The 22187-nt window shown below is 39.8% G+C and overlaps 1 protein-coding gene and 1 non-coding gene across 3 annotated transcripts; one reads left to right on the top strand and one right to left on the bottom strand.

Moving 5' to 3' along the window:
• The first annotated feature begins 2629 nt into the window (after positions 1-2629).
• On the top strand, positions 2630-13147 carry LOC101849584 (uncharacterized Nudix hydrolase NudL). 2 transcript variants are annotated; one of them, XM_005090497.3, is made up of 2 exons: positions 2630-2832; positions 12311-13147. In XM_005090497.3, exon 2 carries the CDS (start codon positions 12312-12314, stop codon positions 13047-13049), a length of 738 nt encoding a protein of 245 aa, XP_005090554.1. In that variant the 5' UTR covers positions 2630-2832; position 12311; the 3' UTR covers positions 13050-13147. The 2 variants fall into 2 exon arrangements, with proteins under 2 accessions (XP_005090554.1, XP_035827458.1); XM_035971565.1 differs by lacking the exon at positions 2630-2832 and adding an exon at positions 2846-3117.
• An 8228-nt stretch (positions 13148-21375) lies between these two features.
• Positions 21376-21447, bottom strand: TRNAD-GUC. Its single transcript has one exon. It is a non-coding gene; the product is annotated as a tRNA-Asp (tRNA).
• Between the last annotated feature and the right edge of the window lie 740 nt (positions 21448-22187).

The raw sequence follows: 22187 nt of genomic DNA, 5'->3' as shown, positions 1-22187 counted from the left end.
TGTCAAGGACATGGGTTTTATGTTCAAAGGATGAATGGTAACGTATTTTATAAAAGCATGATGAAAGAGGTCTCTGTGTGCTTGTAGTTAGCAGTTAGGGGAAAAAAAGGGAATGGGGGGGTAGGACGGGTAGTTATTGACTTTCACCATTTTGCATACAAAAAAAAAAAAAAACTTTGGGAAAGACAGTTCTCGCCACAAGCCTGATGGGAGTGTCCAGTGAAACTCGCCCCGTCCCCAAGTGGACAGTCCCAGCGTCCAGTCAGATCGCTGAGTGCGTGTACTAGTATTACTGCTGTTAATACGATCTCTTTTATGAATCCGAATACATTTATTTTGACTCGTAATAACTGAATAAACTACTTCATCTTTCATTTTGACACAGTTTAAAGCTATTTTATGAATATTTTGCGTGTATACCCCATAAGATCTGGAAAAAAATTCCATCGAAACGTGGAAAAAAATTTCGGGATGAACGAAAATATGGGATGATAATCTGATGCCTTCTTTATCATTCCGTTGAATCATATATTAATTTTGTGCGAGTACCTCTTTAATTTTGCAACATCGATTCAGAACTCCCTCGTAAGACAGTTCTCAACAACAACAACAAAAATAGAGAGAGATGATCTAGGCCTAGATCTTTAAAATCATGCAACAGAATAGGCAATGTAAACAACTAGAGTCTGGTGTGAATTTTGAATCCGAGAAGTTAATATTTATCTGAAATTAGTATTCATGAAATACCGGCACAGCCCAAAGTAAAGGCTATAAAAAAAAAGTAGGCCCATTATAATTATATATACGAACCTTAACTTTTAGAAAATTGAAATCTCATAAAAATCATATTAAAAGTATTCTACAATTAAAATAGAAAGCTTTGACCCTCTTCTAGAGATCTAGATCTTACTGTGATGTTATGGCCACCTCTATTCTCACCCAGAGTGAGAATAGTGCAGGCGAGTCTTGTGGCTATTCTCACCCGGTGCGCGTTCATCAAATTTTGCATTCACCCTAAACCACAGAATTCTACACTGTGATGAGAAAAATTGTAGAATTCTGTGCCGTGAACAAACGTTCCATTACAACTGTAGCCTACTAAAAGCGTACAATTTTGTCTGTGGGCAGTGGAGAGAGAGAGAGAAAGAGAGAGAGGAGTAGCGCGAGAATTTCCGGGCAAAACAAAATGGCGACCCGCGTAGTTCGGCTCAATTCGAAAAGTTAAATAGCCGTAGCATCTTTGTAGACAACCAAATTAATTTACTTTTGTGTTTTAACATCATTTTTTAACTTTGTTTTGGTCAATTTGATCGTCCACAGCGATAGACAGTATTCAGAAAGAGACAGAGAGAGAGAGAGAGAGAAGAGGGGAGGAGTTGATCTTGCGAGAACTTCCGGGCGGGTGAGAATAGCCACTTTCGCATGTTATATATACGAGTGTAACCACTGAACAACAATTTGACGTAGAATCTAACTCAATTAGATCTATTTATAATTATATTAACCACTTTAATAGCCTTTAGGAACAAAGCTACTTGAACAAGTGCTTCTATGAGATTCTTATCTCTGCCCTTGGCCCCTTGTCTAAATAAGAGTACATACTCCTCTGAGTTCTAAAATAGGAACAAAAACAATAAATAAATTGGTGCCTGCAGAGTACAACTAGATCTAGATTCTAGATCTATATCTAGATCTAGATCTGGATCTAGAGATCAGGAGCCTAGTCTAGACCTGGAGAAATTAATAGCAACTGGAAATATAATAATATAGAATCTAGATATTAACTCCATATTACCAACGCAATGTAGTGTAGAATCTAGGCCCTATTATTTATGCACGTGCAAGGTCAAGACAAACACTCAATTCATTGAGACTCGTCTTCACTCTCAACTAAACAACACTATCACTAGTATAGTTCAAGACAAGATCAAATCTAAATCTGGATCATCTAGCCTAGATCTGGGAGAACTGTTCTAGATCTAAGTGTAGACTCTCCTCTGACTCCAGTCTAGCCTAGATCTCTAGACGTCTAGCCTTGCTAGACTCTAGCCTACTTGGGAAAGGGATCTCTAAAAACAACCACTGAAAAATCCAAACAAGGTTTGCAGGCATAAGAAAGGAGTTGGGTTGGAACCTTTTATTTACCAATTAATGAGAGTCTTAAAATTCAAAATGTACGTATAATATATGCCATGGTAAAATTGGCATTTTTTATAATCTAGACTCTACTGAATCGGGGAATCTCTACCCGCATTGTCTGCTACTGCGATCATCCGCCATATTGAAATTTTGGCTCGTCATGTTTTAGAAGGAAAATCAAGAGTCATTCGCATAATCTAAACATTAACTTTTGCACATATCTTGTGGTGACTAGCTCTATCAACAATGAATGTAAGAGAAAGCTAACATTGGCGAATCATTCACCTGTGATGGGCCCAAATATCATCTGCGGATGATCAAACGAGTGGTAGTAGATCGTCCATTTGTTGGCTCATGAATATCTTGTTTCTCTGATACCGTTAGGCCCCAGTCTCGGTAGTCACGCCGAGACAGCGAATTTGATTGGTCAATTTTTGTTTTACCTTTGGCTTCAACCAATCCAAATTTACAGCGGATTCCCCTGAACTCTGAGGGTCCGGGGCTTCCCCATTCATTCACGTGATGTGTAAAGTGACATCATTGTTTACATGCTGTCTGATCGAAACGGTAGTAATGTGTAGGCTATCGTGGGGCAAAGTCTGCCCTCTGTCACCCATCTTCAGAAAGTTGCAACGACAGCAATCACTTTGAGACAAATTCTTTTATCATGATATTGTTCATCACTTGATAAACGTAAGTTATTGAATACCAAAGAACAAGCTTTCTCCCCGAGCGTGTTAAAAGATTAGAATAATTTATAATATAGAATTCCCAATGCCAATCCAATGGCAATACTTTACTCAGTTCCCAGCTCCGCACCTCCTGTGGGTTTTTTTAATACACTTTCACTGTTCTCTATACTAATGTATCTACTTTCAAAGATAAATTTATTACTTGGCCTATGAACTTGGAGTTTCTGCAGTCAGTAGTCGCTTAAACTTAGGTTTGGACCTTCTACTTCAACTGATTGTTAAATGTGTAAGTAACTGGTCATGTAATGTAGGTGAATTTTTGTCACATTTTTGCAAAAAACTTATTGAATTGAACTTATCTTATGCTATAGATCTAGTAGGAGGCTAATTGTTATTGTTTTTGCGTGGTGTGTGAAACAACAGTTTACCCTGGGTGACAAAACTTATTTTCATAACAAAATTATAATCCCACACACTTTTGAACTTGAAAATTATTAGCAAGTGGCTATTCTCCGGCTTCGCGCCGGTCAATAGATCGATGGGTTCTCCGGCATCCTGTATAGTTGCACATGTCGCTTCTCCACAGCTTTCCATCTCCCCTGTCGGCATGTTATGGCCTTTATTGTTGCAACTGAGTTCAGTGCCAGATGCGCCTTCCTGTACTTTTGGTTGGGACTGAGAGTTGTTGGCATTTCTGGTACTGTCTGTCAAGTCTGACACAGAAATTGCTCCTTCTTCTGTCACTGGAGCTTTCATTGAGTGAAGTGGCTGCGTGTCGACCTATGGTGAATTGCATTCTGAAAAAATACCAATCATAATGAGCGTTTGTGCAATGCCATAACGTGCCAACAGGGGAGGTGGAAAACGGTGGAGAATCGACATGTGCAACTATACGTGATGCCGGAGAATAGCCATTGATCTATTGACTGGCATGAAACCGGAGAGTAGCCACTGGCAAATTATTAAGTCATTCACAGTGGCTACGTTCACGACGCCCTGAATGCAGTTTGCAGGCGCGGTTGAGCTACGTTCACAGCACTAAATCTCCGTTTAGGGGAAACGTCCAGTGCCGGTTTTAGTCAGTGACGACAGTGAGATTATTTAATATTTTGGCGAGCTTCAAGTGTCCCATCCCATGAGAACAGTGACGATGGGTGGACCAAAATTTGGGTGGGGCTTAGGCTGCTTCCAGTTCTTTACCACCAAATAGCAAGCATTAAGTACTTAACTAAATTGATGATTTTTCTATACTCACGGTGAGCCACGACATTTTGAGAACCATTGAAACTAGAAGAGTTACCTTTGTTTTCCATCTCTTTGTTCTTAGTTAAATTCTTGTTGATGGTGGGGACGAAGCCGATTCACCTCCAGATTTCCTCTAATTAATTTTCATGTGATGAAAATGTTGCCTTAACATGTAGTTCGACCTTTTATTTATAACTGTTACATCTCAGCGGCACTAATACAAACATGCACACACTGCACTTCAAACATATTACTTCCTATGAGCTGGATTAGGGCGTGTAGTAGAGAAAGTTGAACGGACCGAACTATATAAGAACTAATGAGTGCATAGGTATCTGTGTCAGTGGGGGAAAGTGTGTCGTAAACTTTCACCCCATTGTCAGGGCTAGGAGAGCGTGAGCCCTCAGTACATTGTTCTTTTTTATAGTCTTTTACCTTTTTTACAAGAAGAGTTTCATTAAGGACGGGTTGTGGGAAAGAGCTCATCCATTGCCGAGCCCTAAAGACATTTGATTGGCTCCTGGGTTACTATAGTTGTAAGCGGTGACAACAATGATTTGATAAACGAGCAAGCCGCCAAGTTGATCACTCTGTGTTCATTGCGTGGAGTCATGACGGTTTCAACTGCTTATTTCATTATGGAGAAACTTTTATTTACTTTAGAATAGAGTTGGGGGTTGTGGTTGGGGAGGGGGGGAGGGGCTCAGGCCTGTGAGCACTTCACTACCCACCACCACTGCTTGACAATTAAAGTGGGGATGTGGGATATGGAAAATTGGATACGGTAGCCTACGTGGGAAACAAGCAGGGTTTGGTTGATTTAAATCAGTTTTTTTTAATTTAAATCAACTTAATTTTTTAAATACAAATCAGGGATTTACTTCCCCAAAAATATATTTCTACTCAGTTTTTACATATATTTAAACATTCAGAAAAATGCCTTTCCTTGCTTTTATAAATCAAATATATATAAGGTTTGGGGGGGCCGGCTTAAAAATTTTCCCCCCCCCCCCCCCCCCCCCCCCCCCCCCGTCACTGTAAAATAATACAGTATTCAAAGTACTTTTTTTTTCATAATAATTGAAAATGGCATTTTATTTTTATTTTTAGACAAGAAACACGAGCGCGAGCACACACCCTCACCGACTAAGGAATTGTCTAGATTTTTTAACTGTAAAGTTAATAATTTATTGAATGTCAGATCAAATCAATTGTGACTGAGGAGAATAAAAACATTAACAAATAAATTACAAACAGTATAACATTATAATTCAAATATATTATTGCAAGGAACAAAATGGCAACTGAAAGAATTTTGAAAGTAAATCACTTTAATTCAATATTAATATCAACAGTGTCACAATAACCAACAATTTAGATCATGTTGAATTTATCCACTGAGTTGTTTGTGGTTGAAGGTTTTGAAAAGAACAGAATTTTATTATACAGTATTCAATTTACTTGTTTTTCGTAATTAATTTAAATTATAGCATTTTTTTTTTTTCAAGACAAACACAAACACACACACACACTCACACCCTCACACATACTACGGGAATGTCTAGATTTATTAACTGTAAACTTAATAATTTATTGAATGTCAGATCAAACTGTAATAAAATGCTATTTATCAGCATAATTACCCCCAATGGCGGCTCGTGGTTTATAGAACTGTCCGGCCATCATTCACATCGACTCTTTCTCCTTCCCCCCACCCCCTTCCTTCACAAAACACTCACACACATATACACTCACACACACACACACACACACATACTCTCTCTCTCTCTCTCTCTCTCCTCATTTTATACCCCCTACTTTCGCAATCCCTCCCCCCCTCCCCCCTCACACACACACCAGTGTTAACATTATATAATGTAAAAGTGAAAGAGCTGAAATATATGGCAGTCTCAAGAAACAATATTATGAATAATGTATGATGGAAGTCACTGAGATTAATAGAAACTGACTTGATCGGCACAGAAAAAGAAACTCTACTAGAGTCTATATGCTAGAAAACAAACTGAAAGTGAGAAGCAATAAACGACTGTTCCTGGCCTCCAGTACTTTAACCAAAGACTTTTACTTTCTACACACCCACACACAATATCAACACATGCACTCGACCAGTAAATATGTCATAAAAAGAACTGTCCTGTATGATGACACAAAGTCAATTGATACTGTACCAGTAACGCTGTCCCATGTTGATCAAGTGTACAATCATATATACTATACATAGTTGGACATAGCACACAACCAGTTTTCCATCATTATGCAATCAAACGTTCTTCATCGTACTTCTCAGTTCTCATAACACTGTTGTAACAAAGTGGGGAAGTGTGTCAAATGCTAATTATAGAACTTGGGGTCTAGCGGGGGTGACGGTGGAAAAGGGGAGGAAAGGGAGGGTGTAGGCCTAAATTGTTGTCGGCCCAGACTCTGACAGCCGAGTGCCTATCGCTCCTCGTTATAATTCTCCTTATAAATGTATCTTCACTAGACAATTCCTCTTTTGGCTGGCAAGACTCATATATGGGCCAGATAAGTTATCAGGGGGGAGAAAGCGATGAATAAAAATACCAAACAGGAACTATAGGTGGCTAAAAATTCAATAAACAAAAAAGATCAGTGCCATGCAGACAATAAATATTCTGATGATACTTGGAGAAAAGCTGAATGATAAATACACATACTGCTGATAAAAAAATAATTAATGTGTCTGTGAGCTGCTGCTCAAGATAGTCTCATTTTTAATTTTGTAAGCAACGCAGAGGCCAATTTGGCAATCAAGGGATGCTGTACATGTGTATTCGCTCTGAGAGCTGTCGATGGATTTGCCCAGCGGACTGACGTCATCGCTGAACCCCCTGGGTTCAGGTACGAAGTTCTGCAACATGACGACTTAACGGGAGACAATTTGAAGTTACGAGCCGGCACAATAAACAAACGTCTCGACAAAACAGCAGTGAATCCCACTTGTCTTTTTGAGCACCTTCAAATCGGCAAGGTGCTTTTTTTAATGTTGATATACAGTCGAACCTGCCTTAACGGAAACCTGTCTTAACGGAATCTCCCCGCTCCCCCCTTGATATATTCCTCTTTAATTACCTGTATAAAACGGAAACCTGTCCCAACGCGGAAACGGAAAAAAAAATCCGCTCCCTTTCAATGGTTTCACCTGTCTAAGACGGAAAATGCTTTGCCCCTTCAGCCCTGATTTGAAACAAAACTCGCAAGTTTGGTTCCGCCGGCTATAAACTTGACGCCATGGCGTAGGGGTGCAATTTGGGGGTAGATGTTACCCCATCATGCGAGCCCTGAGCGATGCAAATGGTCAGTGTAGTGTGGGTGTTAAATCTCACGACTGCCTGTGAGAGTGCTCGAGTAGCGAGCCACTACGGAAACTTTCCTGGCTACCCAGAAGCGAGAGGTGTGAAATTAATTTGACCAATGCCTGCCGCCCTGATCGTACGCCAGCCAAGAAAAGAGTTCATCGAATCGTAGTTACAAGATGGCAGTGAGGGATGGCATTGGTTGACTGTGCTTGTTACACCGATGGGTGAGGCTAAGGGTGGAAGCAAAGGAGATGTTCAAACGTTTTTGTTTTTAATAGGTCAAACAGTGGTCCTATGACTATGAAAGGCAAACACTGGTGGTAATTGGATAAGTAAGACTGACGCATGTCATTATCAGACAGGATAGCAGCTGAGAGTGTGAAGTTTTGACCACTGCTTGCTGATCGGACTAGCGATCCTTGATCCCACCAGCTAGGCCTTTGAACCCCCCCCCCCCTTTCATCTCCCCCTAAATTCCCCTGTCTAAGACGGAATTGTTTTCAGGCTCCCTTGCGATTCCGTCTTACACAGGTTCGACTGTATATATGTTTGTTTGGATTTATGTAAAGCTGAATGAAAATCATCATCAGCAATAAATCTCTTGTCCAGCTGACAAAAATTTGGCCGGCACCGCCAGTCTTGCCCAGTTAACAAATCGCCCCTGATTACCCCCCTTCCTTTTAGACTGACATTTTCTTCATTTTTTTGTCTGTAGCCATGAATAATTCGCATAGCAGATTAAGGCTTTCTTTTCCAGTTGCTTAAATTTATCATTAGCTAAAATAAATAAAGACAATGCATTTTGCTCTAAAAGAACATACTTTTAACCACTAAAAATTAGAAACTGTGTCGACATTTTTTTTAAAATAAAAAGAATGAATCTGATTTAAATTTTTTAAAATCAGATTTAAATTTAAAAAGTAAAACAAATCACCAACCCTGGAAACAAAAGGTGAAAGATGGGAAACAGGAGGTGGAATTCAGAAGATGGGACTTGTCATAAAATGTGTATAATAATGACTGTATTGCATCAGGTCAGCCTGAGAACGGGCGCGGAGAGAAAATGACGGGAATCAATTATAATTTTTATTATAATAACAAATACCCTCTCTCTCTCTTTCTGTCTGTCTGTTTCTCTCTCCCCTTTCACTTTCCTTCTCTCTTTCTCTCTTTCTCCCCCCCCCCCCCCTTCTCTGTCTATTTTTCTCTGTCTCTGTCTATCCATCTCTCCCTCCCTCTTTCTCTCCCCCCCCTCTCTTTCCCCCTATCTTTCTTCCACCACCTTATCTCTCTCTTTCTCTCTCTCTCTCACACACACACACACTGCCCGCAGACAAAATTGCACGCTTTCAAGAGCATTGGAAAGTTTGTTTACACTCATATATCACGGGCCATCACGCGCTAACACAAGGTCGCACCCATGTCTTGCCCGGACGCAAGATAGGGTATTTGAAACATCTTGGTAGGCTTATACATTTTTGTCATATGTATATCCTAGTGAGTTGTTGCGTAACTGAGAGTTCGTCATTTTCCCTTACACTTACACTGGCGAGCTCTGAGTCAGAGCTCAGTGTAAGGGAAAACAACGAATGGTCAATCGGTCAAGTATCACTGCTTCGTTTTCCTTCATCTCATTGGATGGAACTCTTGAAGCTGGCCAAAATATTAAGTATACGTCACTGTCGTCACTGACTAAAACCAGCTTACTTACACCTGCAGTGGACGCTCTGTCTAAACGAAGCTTGAGTGCCGTGAATGTAGCCTCAACAGCACCTGCAAACTGCTTTCAAGCTGAACACCCAATGTGCAACAGTTACTACTGGACCTTTCTACAAAGACAGATTGAAGATAACTGCCAGCAAGTATAATATAAGCATCTCTACAGGAGTTGAAGGCTGTCATATACCACAATGCTACCGCAAATGCCACTTTGCCTCTATAAGAAGTTTTAATATTGATCAAGTTAAATCCGATAGGTGTAGAATATTTCAAAACAATTGTGACTTTTTGTCTTATTTTTTTGTTATAGCCATAGGACACTGAGTGATACAGACATGCTCTTCTTTTTTTAGGAAAATGACTTACGCAGTGGCTACGTTCACGGTGCCCTGAATGCAGTTTGCAGGCGCTTTTGAGGCTACGTTCACGGCACTCAAGCTTTGTTTAGACGAAGGGCCCACTGCCGGTTTAAGTCGAAAGTGGGATTCAGAATCTGGGAACATTCAATGGCGAACCCACCCCAGTGTGCTTTTTTGAAGTTGAAGTGTTTCAGACAGTCTTTCAGGCCCCTGAAACGAACAGCCATTTTGCACTTTATGCTCTTTGATTGCGCATTCTTGGAGAGCTAAGTCGGGCAATCCTTACTAAAGGCTGTGTACTGGCCGTGGCAATTGGGGCAGCAAGGTTCTCAGGATACCCGGTCTTGCCACAATGAGGACTCACTGCTGCGTGTCGGCATCTCGATTGACAGTGGCCGAACTTCTGACACCTGAAACAGCGCAGAGAGTTCGGCACGAAGGGTCGCATGTCAAGGACCAAATATGATGCCCGAACGGGGACTGGAGGGCGACACGAATCAAAAGTCAGGATGAATGTGTTGATTTCGAGGGTGGTCTCCCCCTACCGAAGAGTAATCCGGCTGGCATGGGTCACACCTTCGCAATTTGCCACAATATCCTCCATGCTGCTGCCCTTTAGTTCATGGCTGCAGACAACGCCCTTTGGGCAGTTCAACTTCTGGTACTGCTCGGAAGTACATTGAATACCGCCGAAGGTTGTGGTGTTCAGGAGTTTGGCCACTTCTGTCTCTGTTGCGCACTTGACAAGGAGTTCACCAGTGGACAGCTTCTGGGCATTCGTAGGAATGTTTCTCAGAACCTGTCATAGTGCATCTCCTGTCTTAAAGTAAGAGATTTAGATCAGTGGTCTTACTCCGTGAGTCTTCTGCCCTGGAAATGGCCACGTACGGCTGCCACGGAAACTCCCTAGGAGAAGGGAGTGTAGAAGCAGCGGTAAAGGTCCTTTTACCATTTGGTTTGCTTTGCTCAGCGGCCGCACCCGCTTCTGTGAGCCAAGACTTCTTATTAATGTTGGGAGCTGGGGAATGGTCTTTAGAGAGTGAGGGTTCCATATATGTGTTTGGATGATTTTTCGACTCCAGGGCTCCCCACCCACCATCGAGCCCAACAAGGGGGCACATAGCTCAGATGAGCAGAGCTGTGCCAGGGCTACCCCGGAGCTATACTCTTCTAGAGAGTATGCAAGACCCTCCTGTCAAGATTGACACAGTGACTGAAGGGGTTTCAGCTCCCAACCGATTGAGTGACATGGGCTGTGCCACCCTCCCGTCTAAGAGGAAAACCTGGGCCAAAGAGGTGTGTTGGCGAGGGGCAGTCCGCAGATTGATCTTACCTCAACCTCCAGGTACCCGGTTTCCCTCGGCACGGGTCGCTCCTCATGGTCAACGAGGCGCCCACTGTGGGATGGGTGACCTCTAGTTTTGCTCCACATGAGGTCGGCGGTAGAAGAAGTAAGAAAGAAGAGATAGATACACCAAAGTAGGTGTCCCATCTGGATCCCAGAGGGTTGGGGTCCGTGTGCAACCCTTCGTCAATGAAGGGGTTACACTTCCTACAGACGGGGTAGTACGCCAGACCCACAGGGGGGGAGTCAGGTGGCTGCTTTTCACAGTGTCATTATAATGTAAAGAAAAAAAAAATGCAAGGAGGAATTGGGAATTGGTTGTTTGCACAGGTGTTTATTGTACACAGGTGGCCGTTAGAGCTGATTTGACTGTATTTGCGTGCAAAGCCAGGGTCCATGAGTGAGGGAAAAACTCAGCCACATTGTTTTTTTGCTTCTGAACAATGGTAGAAATCTGTCTTTAGGCAAAAGGTGATTGCAGTGACATAACCAGATGGTGCAACGTCAGGGAAAATGTAAAGTCAGTTCATTCCCATCTCTGACAATTATAAGTTTTTGCTGTATGTCTTAACAGCAGTGCATTTTGCATTACATTTTTTTTATCATATCCCAACAGAAGCATTTAAGCAACAAAATTTTTGTGAATACAGTCGAACCTGTGTAAGACAGCCATGCATTTTCTAGGAGAACAGTACATTATGGTTCTGTGAAAGGTCAAAACAAAACTAAATGTGTCAGACGAGGAAAGCCTAGTGCCACAGAAAAACTAAGAAATGGGTCGCTACCACTCAAAGAATCTGTCGCGAGTTTGTGTAGACTTCCATTGTTGTGGACTGGGTTTTTATGCACTGGGTTGTGGGTGGGGCTTATAGGTTATGACAGATCACAGTCTTCCCTTACCAGCAGCTAAAAATTTATTGTTACCCACTGGTCAACTTGGGTAAACATTGGGAGCGACCTAAACAACATGACTGTTTCATCCATTGGAGGGACTGACAATAACCACAAGTGAATTAATTATGACGGCTTGTTCACAGCGTCAGGGGAAAATGCATAATTTTTTACCGAGCCTGGCTGTCTGAGGCAGGTCAATTTGGTCTTGGGTTGATAAAATAGGGTGGCTGCGACCTCGTTAGACAGATGTATGTTTGACACAATCAAATTATGAAGAAAAAACGCAAGGGGGGAAATGGAAAGTGGCTATTTGTACATGTGGTTGTCATGGTAAGTTTAACTGTACTTCTGGCTTTGATTATTTGCTCTAAAGTTTTATGTCTCTTTGTCCCTGGGGTTAAAAAAAGAAATGGAAGAGGCTATGGTTGAATCGGGAAAAAACTCTTTTTTAAACTGTATATATATAATAACAGCCCCCACAGTGTGTGTAAAAGGAGATACAACTTACGGTCACTTGCATCTTACATAGCATTTTGTTTGGGAATGGGTTTTTAAAAAATATTCTTTCTTTCGCTTCAGGATGGAATCAGCAGCAACAGATGAGTCATTTATCAATGATGTGATCACCAGAGTTTCCGCCTATGATGTCAGACGATGTGACCCATACCCAGAGACTTCGAAAGACTTCAAGAGAGCTGCTGTTTTATTACCTTTAAGAGTGCATAATGGTAAAGTGGATATTTTACTTACCAAGAGATCTCTTGGTCTGAGGTCACACCCAGGGTCTGTTTCATTTCCAGGTGGAAAGAGGGATGAAAGCGACAGCTCCGATGTTGAAACTGCTCTCCGGGAAGCAGAAGAGGAAATTGGATTGCCACAAGAGAAAGTGCAGGTTATTGGTGTACTGACAAGAGGTATTACCCTCCCCAGTACTGTTGTTTACCCGGTTGTTGGCCTAATCCCTCACGATTTTGAGCCTGCTCCTAATCCAACAGAAGTTGAGTTCGCTTTTTTTATGCCCCTGAAAGATTTTATTGAAGCTGACAAAATATCATATTCTATCATGGATATCTATGGGAAGCCTTTCATCTCAAGGTCTGTGCACTATGAAGGCAATGGGAGAGCTGCAAATGTGTGGGGTTTCACAGCAAACTTCTGCACTCTGATAGCCAAGATTGTATTTCAGGAGAAAAGTTTTATTCAGGTGTTTTATGACTCAAATGGTGATGGTGGAGGGAAAGAGCTGGACTGTGAACTTAAAGAATATTTTGAACATATGTCTTCAGTTCATGCTTTGAAACTCAAATCGAAACTCTGATTATGAGTATCGTAATTTATTTTTGCATATACTCTTTTCTCCTTTCTACCTAGAACATCAACTGAAAATAAAAATATACTTTTTGGAATGCACCTCTACAGCTGTGTGGTCAGGTATAATTCTGTTAATTTCATTTTTTCAAAATAATTAATTTTTATAGTTGATTGTTTACTACCACTGGGTAGTACTTTAGCAGTTCAGCTACCTAAGATAATAGACAGTGGCGAAAGGGTAAATCGAATAGAGACCTGGAGGGCACAAAAAAATAACTTTGTATGGTTAAATGATAAAAACGGTTGGAATTGTCCAAGATGGTCACTCATTGTCAGCAGCGGGTTCCCAAGGGTTGTATGGATCTTTAACCCTGGTCATGCAGAAATTCGTGGTAATGAACATGCTGATAAGCTAGCCGGCCAGGCTGACATTGGGGGCACCATGTAATTAGATCCATCAACAGTCATGGCAGCATTGATAGCATGGTTCAACAACCACAGACAAGATGGAGGCTGTACGTCACGCACAGTGGAAGAGGGAAGCTGTTGTCTTACTAATATTGGGAAGAGAGGTCAACCTGTGTGGAATAACCAGAAGAATATCCAACCAACTGATAACTCGCACGATCGGCAAGCCAACCCTTTCATGGATCCTGGAGAGGTGGGAGGGGCATCTATGGAATTATATTACCAGCAATTATAAGTATTCTCCGACCAAGGCCAAGGATGTCGAGGACAAAGAAGGTTGCCTTAGACAGGTGACCATCTTGGACAATGTTATTATTATAATAACCTGTTGGGGTTTTATTTTTTAAAGCAACGGTGGTAAGTGGTCGTTTGTACAAGTGATTGTTTTGGGAAGGTGGCCGGAGTAGGATCGACTGCAAGTGGATATGCAATGTTAATCGTTATTCTCCTGTTACTAGAGAAATATTGCCCCTAAAGTACATCATGTACATACTGACATACCCTTGACAACTGCTGCTCACACACTTGTTTCGCTTTTGTATTCTTTACCCTTCATAATTTATCAAGTCATTTATTTTCTCACTTACTGTTCCTTGACCTCAATAGAACAGTCATGCTTTAGGAAGACACAGTATTTTGTTAGTTTTCTGAATTCTGCTGTTGCTGTGTGACCTGTTTTTATCTTTAGAGATTTTCATCTCTTCTTATAATGTTCATGAACTAGTTGTTTGGGGGGGGGGGGGGATTTTTTTTTCTATACGGGTTCTATGATTCCCTGAATGAAAGATTTGGCTCTAGTTGTATGTCCATGCTATTTAAACTTTTCTTCTTAACAATTGTAATTAGATCTTTGTGTTAACCAATAATGGTCTCTTTGACCCGATCAGTGCTTTGTTTTATACACTGTCTTCATAAAATAACTGGTCGCTTTTAAAGGCCAAGCGGGCTAACCCAGATTTGGGGGGTTTCCAGAAATCTTGACCGGCACCAAAAGTGGGCATTGCCCTACCTATAGGAGAAGTTTTGTTTCCTTGGTGTGTATATTTGTTTGGTTAAAAAGAAAACTCTCCTTGTTTTTTTAAAGAAACTGAACAAGGGGCAAAAACTTTACCTTCGATTTTCTCAAAACAGCATTTTTCGGGATAGCCCCCTTGTGCTTATCTGACCCCAACACACGCAAAGAAGACATGGGTGCGTGCTGACAACGCGTATGTTGGTAGGAAAGGAGGCCGCTGATTGGTCGCATAAAGTTGTTCACCCTGCAAGCGACTTCTTTGAATCCGAGCTTGTTCATTTATGTGTTCATTGAATCCGAGTTATTTTTATTTATTTTTATGAACAAAAATGCGGGGAATCCAGCCCCTTTTGTTGAATCTGAGTTCGTTGAAACCGAGTTCCACTGTATTTGATTTGGGTTAAATGATGTAAATTGGTCAAATTTTATTCTAGTGTTCAGGCTCAAATGACATTTTTTGTTCTTGTAATTGTAAACAATTAACAGACCATGGCCCTCTTAGTCATCTTGGTGTGTACAGTGACATTCTGTATGTGTCACGACGCGGTAGAATCGGGCGCCCGTCATGTGGAGTTATTGATTTCATCTTATAGTTTAGAGGTTGTGATATTTGTGATTGAAGTAGGTGGTAGCCGCTTGGTTTCAGTAGTAAAATTTGCGAGAAAATGGCCACCAAAGTTTGGTAACTTCCTCAGCTTGATAGTCTTTGGAAACTAAATATTGTCATTTTTTTTGTGTCTTTAACCGTTTTTCAGTAAAACGGACACAGAAATGTGATTTGAAATGGACATAAAGGATGGTGAGCTAAAAAAAAAAGATCCAACAAAAATTGCCTAACCTGTAGAAAAATGCTATTTTCTTCGGTTTCTTCATTGTTTTGACGAGCGCCTGATTTCACCACAGTGCCTCACGTTGAAAGAGATAAAATGGCGTCACTTGTTGAGTTTTAAATAGTGAAAGGTGGGTGGTTGGCGGATGGTCTGCTCCTTCTTTCCTATTGAACATCTATCGTCCTTATCTCTTTTCCTCCTTTTTTGTGTTTGTTGCTCTCTTGTAACACCTCTTCAGCACTTGTATGACCTTATTGTGTTGCAAGTGCCGTAAAACTCTTACTAAAACTAAAACTAACTTGTGAGTGTTGATGGGTTTGGTAATGGTATATTTTAGTAATGAAAGAGAATTTATACAAGGTTCAGAATTATGTGTTTTAATCTATTTTTATCTCCATTACAATGGAAATGATTTCTTGTTTTGTTTTTGTGTAAACATGTGTTGGTTGTTTATTCAATTTATTTTGTGATTTTCTAACAATCCTTTTTCAATGCTTTTTTTTGGCTTTGACTTTTTGTTTTGTTTTAAAGTTAAAGTTTCAATTGTTTTGATTTTTATATTCCAACATTTTAGATATGATACATGTAGGATAATTAATTATCATGTTCATTAGTGTATCCTGCCTAGAATTTGATTTTTCTATGAACCTGAGAAGCATTCTCAGAGTTCGAGTGTCTTTTCATAATATGCTGTCACTGCCAAGGCAGGAGATAATGCTTAAACTCGAACAAAAAATGGCTCCTTACAAGACACTAAATTCTGTGATTTTCCGGCCGTGATTTTTACGACATTAGAAGGACATAAAAACTATTGTCCTAGGAGTTGAAACTTTTCTGTTTGACCCATTGTACATCTTAAGTTAATGGATAGTGTCATATATGCACAATGCTAATGTTAAAAAAGAAACTTACAACCCAAGTTGCAGTGGTCATGGCCAACTAAAAATTGGTTCCGTGTCTGACACTGCAAGATAAATTGATAAATTTATGTTATAGGGTGTATGACAAGTCAACATGTTGAGAGAAAGTGATGGTAGTGGTAGAAATATAGAGTTATAAAAACACATGTTTAATATATTTTTTTAATCTATTTTTATTTGCTGTAACGGGACAAGGTATATTTAATACTTTTTTAAACAGATTTCGTATTTGTGTGCATGTTGTGTTTCTCACTTTGGAATAAGGTTGGGTTTTCAACATGCTCCACTCAGAAATAATGTCTTCCCTTTTAGCTTGTTCACGTGCAAAGGATTGAGATTGATTGGGAAGGATGTGTAGTCTTCAGTACATCTTAAAGTTTAGCTCAGGGATATTTACATGATGTATTTTTGCTCTATTTTTACATTTTCTATTTTTTATTATAAAATGCTAGTTAATGTTTTTATAAAGAAGGCCCCTTTGGTTGAACTTTCTTGTTTCTTAATGTTACTGTTACCCCAGTCTGTGATAGTTGTTGTTATTCCCTACCTCCAATAATCAAATTCTTTTGTTTTTTGGGTTTCTTTACGATCAGTCTTTTAAAGCAAATGTTGTGACTGGGACATGTTTTGTCATGAACACATTTGAGAATGGATAACATGAAAGGCCACGGGATGTGACCGCATTGTGTCGTTGTGAATCTGGCCTTCGGAGAAATAGGAGTTGCACCGACATTGCAATGCCAATCACTTCTGTATACAATGTGCATCTTTTACAATAAAAAAGACATTGTGGCATTACATCTAAAGCATCTGTTTCATGGCAGTTATATCTTTAGATGCTTTTAGATTTTTAAATCATGGCGGGTGCTCTGGTGTGGTTGGCTCCTTCTTTCCTATCAAACTTCTGTAGTCCTGATCTCTCCTCCTGCTTTTTTGTGTTTGTTACTCTCTTGTAACACGACCTCTAATCTTCGGCTCTTATATGACCTTATTGTGTTGCAAGTGCCATAAAACTCTTACTAAAACTAAACTAGATTTGTGAATCACTTATTCAAAATAGTGAGTGGTTGACGGGTCCTCTAACTCTAGTGTTGTTTGCTTCTTCTTTCCTATCAAACATCTAACATCCTATAAATCTCTCTTCCTTCTTTTCCATGTTGTATGTTACGCTCTAGTAACACCTCAAGTCTTCAACACTTGTATGACCTTTTTTATGTTGCAAGTGCTGTAAAATTTTAACTGAAACTAAATTAAACTTGTTCACATTCACAACAGCAGTGCCATGCAACCTTTGGGAATACATGCCATGTATTATTTGAATAAAATATGATATATTGATGAGACACCTTATAATGATGTGAGTTTGACTTCTTGATTTTTGCAAAGCATTAGTATTCTCCCTTTTGAAAAGATTTATAGTTCTTTTTTAGATTGTTTGTCTTTGTATATATTTGAGTACTTTGAGCTGCTTATGTATTGTTATGGTCCAATAGAATCAATATATAGTTTTTTTGACTGAAAGACCTAGTTTACTGCGAACCTGTGGAAATTGAGATTTGTTTCAGAATACTGTCAGGTCTACTGGGGTAATAAGATATAGATTGTTAAGTAAAGCGCTTAGAGCTTCCTGTTGAGCGGGATTTTGCGCTATATAAATGCTATCTTACTCTAATGAAGGTTCAATGTTACTGAAAATGCCCACTTTTTTCCTTCTTAATTTGGTATAATGTCTATTATATTCAATGAATACACAAATATAATGAAATCGGACAATTTGAACTGAAGTTAGAGCATGAAAAGTGGGTTTGGTTTTTTTGTCCAATTTGAAACAAAACATGACTTCATCAGTTACTGTGGGTGGTTGGCGGGTGTTCTGGTGTGGTTTGCTCCTTCTTTCCTCTATAAAAAATCTATTGTCTCTATCTCCCCTCCTTTTTTAAAATGTTTGTTACTCTCTTGTAACTCCTCTAATCTTCGGCACTTATATGACCTTATTGATATTGTGTTGCAAGTGCAGTAAAATTCTTACTAAAACTAACATCAGTTACTAAACCAAGCTTTTCAATTTTAAACAGCAGAACGTATAGTAAACATAGACTAAGCCGAAGCTGAATTGAAGTTTTCTTTCTCGCATTGAATAAATACAAAGATGCATATAGTGTGGGGGGGGGGGGGGGGGGGGCTCTCTCTTCACAGCTTGAACAATTTCACGCCGCGAATGTTGTAAAACTACACCACCCTTCAATGTAATATAATTCCATTTTTCTTTTTATAAGAATTACACAATTGGCTGTGACATAGCAACGGCAAACCCACAATGCTAGTATGTATTACAATTACACGAAGTGCTGTTACTTTTGGTGTTGTGGGGGGAATGGGAAAGACATTTTCATTCCCATGATGTGTAATTTCCTGAATCTGCTACATATTCAAAATGAATGCGTGTAGGCCTGCATTGTTTCATTTCTAAGATATGTGTGGGATGTGTCCCAATTTTTTGTAAATGCAATTTTCACTGTTATGATTCTACTCTGTTTTGGTGACAGATGTTCTAATAGAATAAATAAAAACAAGTGTTGAACACTTCAGTAATTCCGTCTGTGTCTGTCTGTCTGTCTGTCTGTCTTTCTCTCTCTATCTATCTATCTATCTATCTATCTATCTATCTCTCTATCTCCCTTCCCCTCTGTCTCTTCTCTCCCTCTCTCTCCCTCTTTCTTTCTCCCTCCCTCCCTCTCAATCTATTCTATTGTTTAATTACCATTTATTGATTTCAGATGTTTTTTCAACATGCTACTTTTATTCTCTTAATCCACAAAGGAAAAATGAGAATAAATCGATATCATTTATAATAATGATGCGGGTGGAGACTACACATCCGTTTTCCTGCTTTGCCTCCTACGATAGTCCACTAAAAATGATTATTATCTGAGTACACATAAAAGGCTGCATGGTGCTTACTACTTACGCATGACGATATTTATGTAAATTTGTAGGTGTTCCTCCAATGTGTGCAGCAGGCCTACTGGTTGTGAATATTGTGATCCCTGTTATAGTTTTACGTCAGGTTGTTTGTTTTTTAATAATAATAAATATAGCCCATAAATATAAGTAACTTGTTCTAATGGGCTGTTATTTTTACTGAGGAGTTTCACAATAATAATATGCTTCTTCCGTACTGGTATCTAAAAGTCACGAGCTTAGAGTAGAGCAAGTGAAATTACGTGTGTAAGATTTATACACATTGACATGTTTAAAGACTGTCCCCGAGGTTTTATGCGCCCCGCATAATTTAGTGAAATTTGATTTTTTACATAATTTCTGATCATTTTCCTTTGTCATTCTTTTTTTTAAATTAACAGAGTCGCATAATTTCACATTTTGGGGCTCAGTTTGCATAATTTCATTTTTTTTTTTACCTCGGGGACAGATAGTTGAGATAGTAAAACCCAACCGACGAAAAAAAAGGCTGCACCGTTACAAACATATTACTTTATGCCACATTTTTCAAACTAATAATTGTCATGAAATTATAAACCATAGACAGACAAAAAGAGTAGAAATATTATTCACGTCTGAACACGCACGCGCGCGCTACTTTTACGCATTCCACGCGCGGAGAGAGAGAGTGTGTGTGAGAGAGAGAGAGAGAGAGAGAGAGAGAGAGAGAGAGAGAGAATTATAAATCCGTCCACCTTGACTCAGTTCAAGCCTTGAAGCGTACTACTACTACCTGATGATTGTACACTACTCGAGACCCTGGATGTGCATAGTAGCTACTCGAGACCCTGGATGTGCGTAGTAGTCAAATAAGTACCTACCTAATTATGAAAGGCCCAAGTCCTAGATAAGTAACATTATAATATTTATATAAATTGTACATTATTATTATGTAGTCTTAGGCCACCATATTGATGACAAAAGTAAATCTGGGCTGTCTTTTCGGAACTTACGTGACCTATTATTATTAATATTATGCGCATCGGGCTGCCCCCCGCCCAGGGGGGGGGGGGGGGGGGGGGGGGCTCTCGTGGCCCAGAGGTCGACGTGTTCGCCTCTTATTCTATAGGTCCCGGATTCGAGCGAATAAAAAATGGTAGACTGCCGTAGGCCTTCTAAGTTCTATTAGAACTTAAAAGGCCTACGATGTATACTTATGATTTTCATTTCTTTAGACTTCCTACAAATTTGTATAGATCTATATGATTCTACACGGATGGTTTGAGTTTGAGAACGCCACTAGTTGTTCTGGTTGGTCCTATTTCTTTAATTGCTCTACTACATGTATTTGTCTTTTGTTTCTGTTAGTTCATCTTACTTTCCTCTACCCATTTGGACGTTTTTGTCATGTCGATGTGCGTCTACTTCATCTTGTACTCAAACAAATCGTATTCTACCTTTTTACTGTTTTTGAGTGACAAATACTTACACACACACACACACACACACACACACACACACACACACACACCATGGTAATGTGCATAAACAGACCTTCACCTAGAGTAAAGTGCTCTACCGCAACCACTTGTAGGGGTGATTGCTGTAAAACCCTTTAGAGTTTTGTTGTTTTTTAAGGAAAATTTCTGTAGAAACAGTCGAGTCATGTGGTTCTAAACTGAGCCTGGCAGTGACTGTGTCTGCATGTTTTTAAATGGCAAATAATAGTTATAGACATCAGAGGGGGGAATACTGGTTGCTTTTTTCGCATCGTGTGAAACAAATGTCCTTGGTGCAGCTGTTGTTGGCCCTTGGTGCAACCAGTCTGCCTATCTGCAACCACTTATGTGAATTAATTTTTAAAATGCAACCAAATGACGTTCCAAAGATACATATTAGAAATTATAATATCGTTTGCTGTAGTTTTTGTAAGTCAGACCCGAGGCTACCACTCCCGTTATATTGAATAATATTATTATCTTAATCTTACCACCACATCTATCAGATAGCACTGTTTGAAAATACCGTGGAACGACCGGCGATACGCTTGAATTATTATATTGACCCCAAAAACCCCCATTAAAAAAACAGAAATAAAAGACACATTGTTGTCATGTTGGCCAACAGAAGTGTTGGAGCATCCGAGAGAGAAAAAAAATCCTCCCCGGCGGGGAATCGAACCCCGGTCTCCCGCGTGACAGGCGGGGATACTTACCACTATACTACCGAGGACACATCAATTTGGAGCGTGGTAAAAACGTTATCAACGAGTGTCAGCAAACGACTCGCAGTCTTGCCTCCTCGTACACGTGTCAGTAGTCAGTGGACATTTTTTTAGAATGTGATGACACTAGATCTAGATCTATATCATTAATAGGTAAATGGAGAGGGGGTGGGGGGTGGGTAGACTTGTAGGAAGGAAGGAAGAAAAAAGCCGTAGACCTGTCTAGTTATGGCGAGCCTTTAAAGGCTTAGAAAATCTGAATCCCTCTTCATCTATCGTGAGAATAACGTGTAACCTGGGCTTCACAGATAGGATCAAGAATCTAGCTAGATCTAGATCTAGATATCTAGTCTATCTAAGGATCTAGATCTAGATCTAGTTTACAAATCAATGAAATTATTAATTATCCGCTATTAAAATCGAAAGTTGACGGTGCTGTTGATTTTACATGTAGATTCTAGATCTAGATCAAGATTATTCCATTTTATAAAAGATGTCATGTCTAATTCTTTTAGAGCATTTTTCTCTTTCGGTCTCCAAGCTTTTACGAAATCTCTTTTGAAGAACCACCAGGAACACGGTACTGTGGTAGGCCTGCGCCTTCACTGGTATAATAAACCCACTCCTTGTCTTGAGCATTCACGAGTTTAATTGTTGTTTTTGTTGTTGTTGTTTAGTTTTTTAGAAGGGGGGGGGGTGGGGGTGATTTTTGTCTGTTTTGTTCTTGTTTTTATTTATTTTTTTGCTT

This window comes from Aplysia californica, unplaced genomic scaffold (assembly GCF_000002075.1).
Source record: "Aplysia californica isolate F4 #8 unplaced genomic scaffold, AplCal3.0 scaffold00018, whole genome shotgun sequence".
NCBI classification, from domain to species: domain Eukaryota; kingdom Metazoa; phylum Mollusca; class Gastropoda; order Aplysiida; family Aplysiidae; genus Aplysia; species Aplysia californica.
This window is presented reverse-complemented; position numbering and strand designations above follow the sequence as displayed.

Excerpts from the sequence above, each read along its gene's own strand:
- LOC101849584 (XM_005090497.3), top strand. The coding sequence starts at position 12,312 with ATGGAATCAGCAGCAACAGATGAGTCATTTATCAATGATGTGATCACC.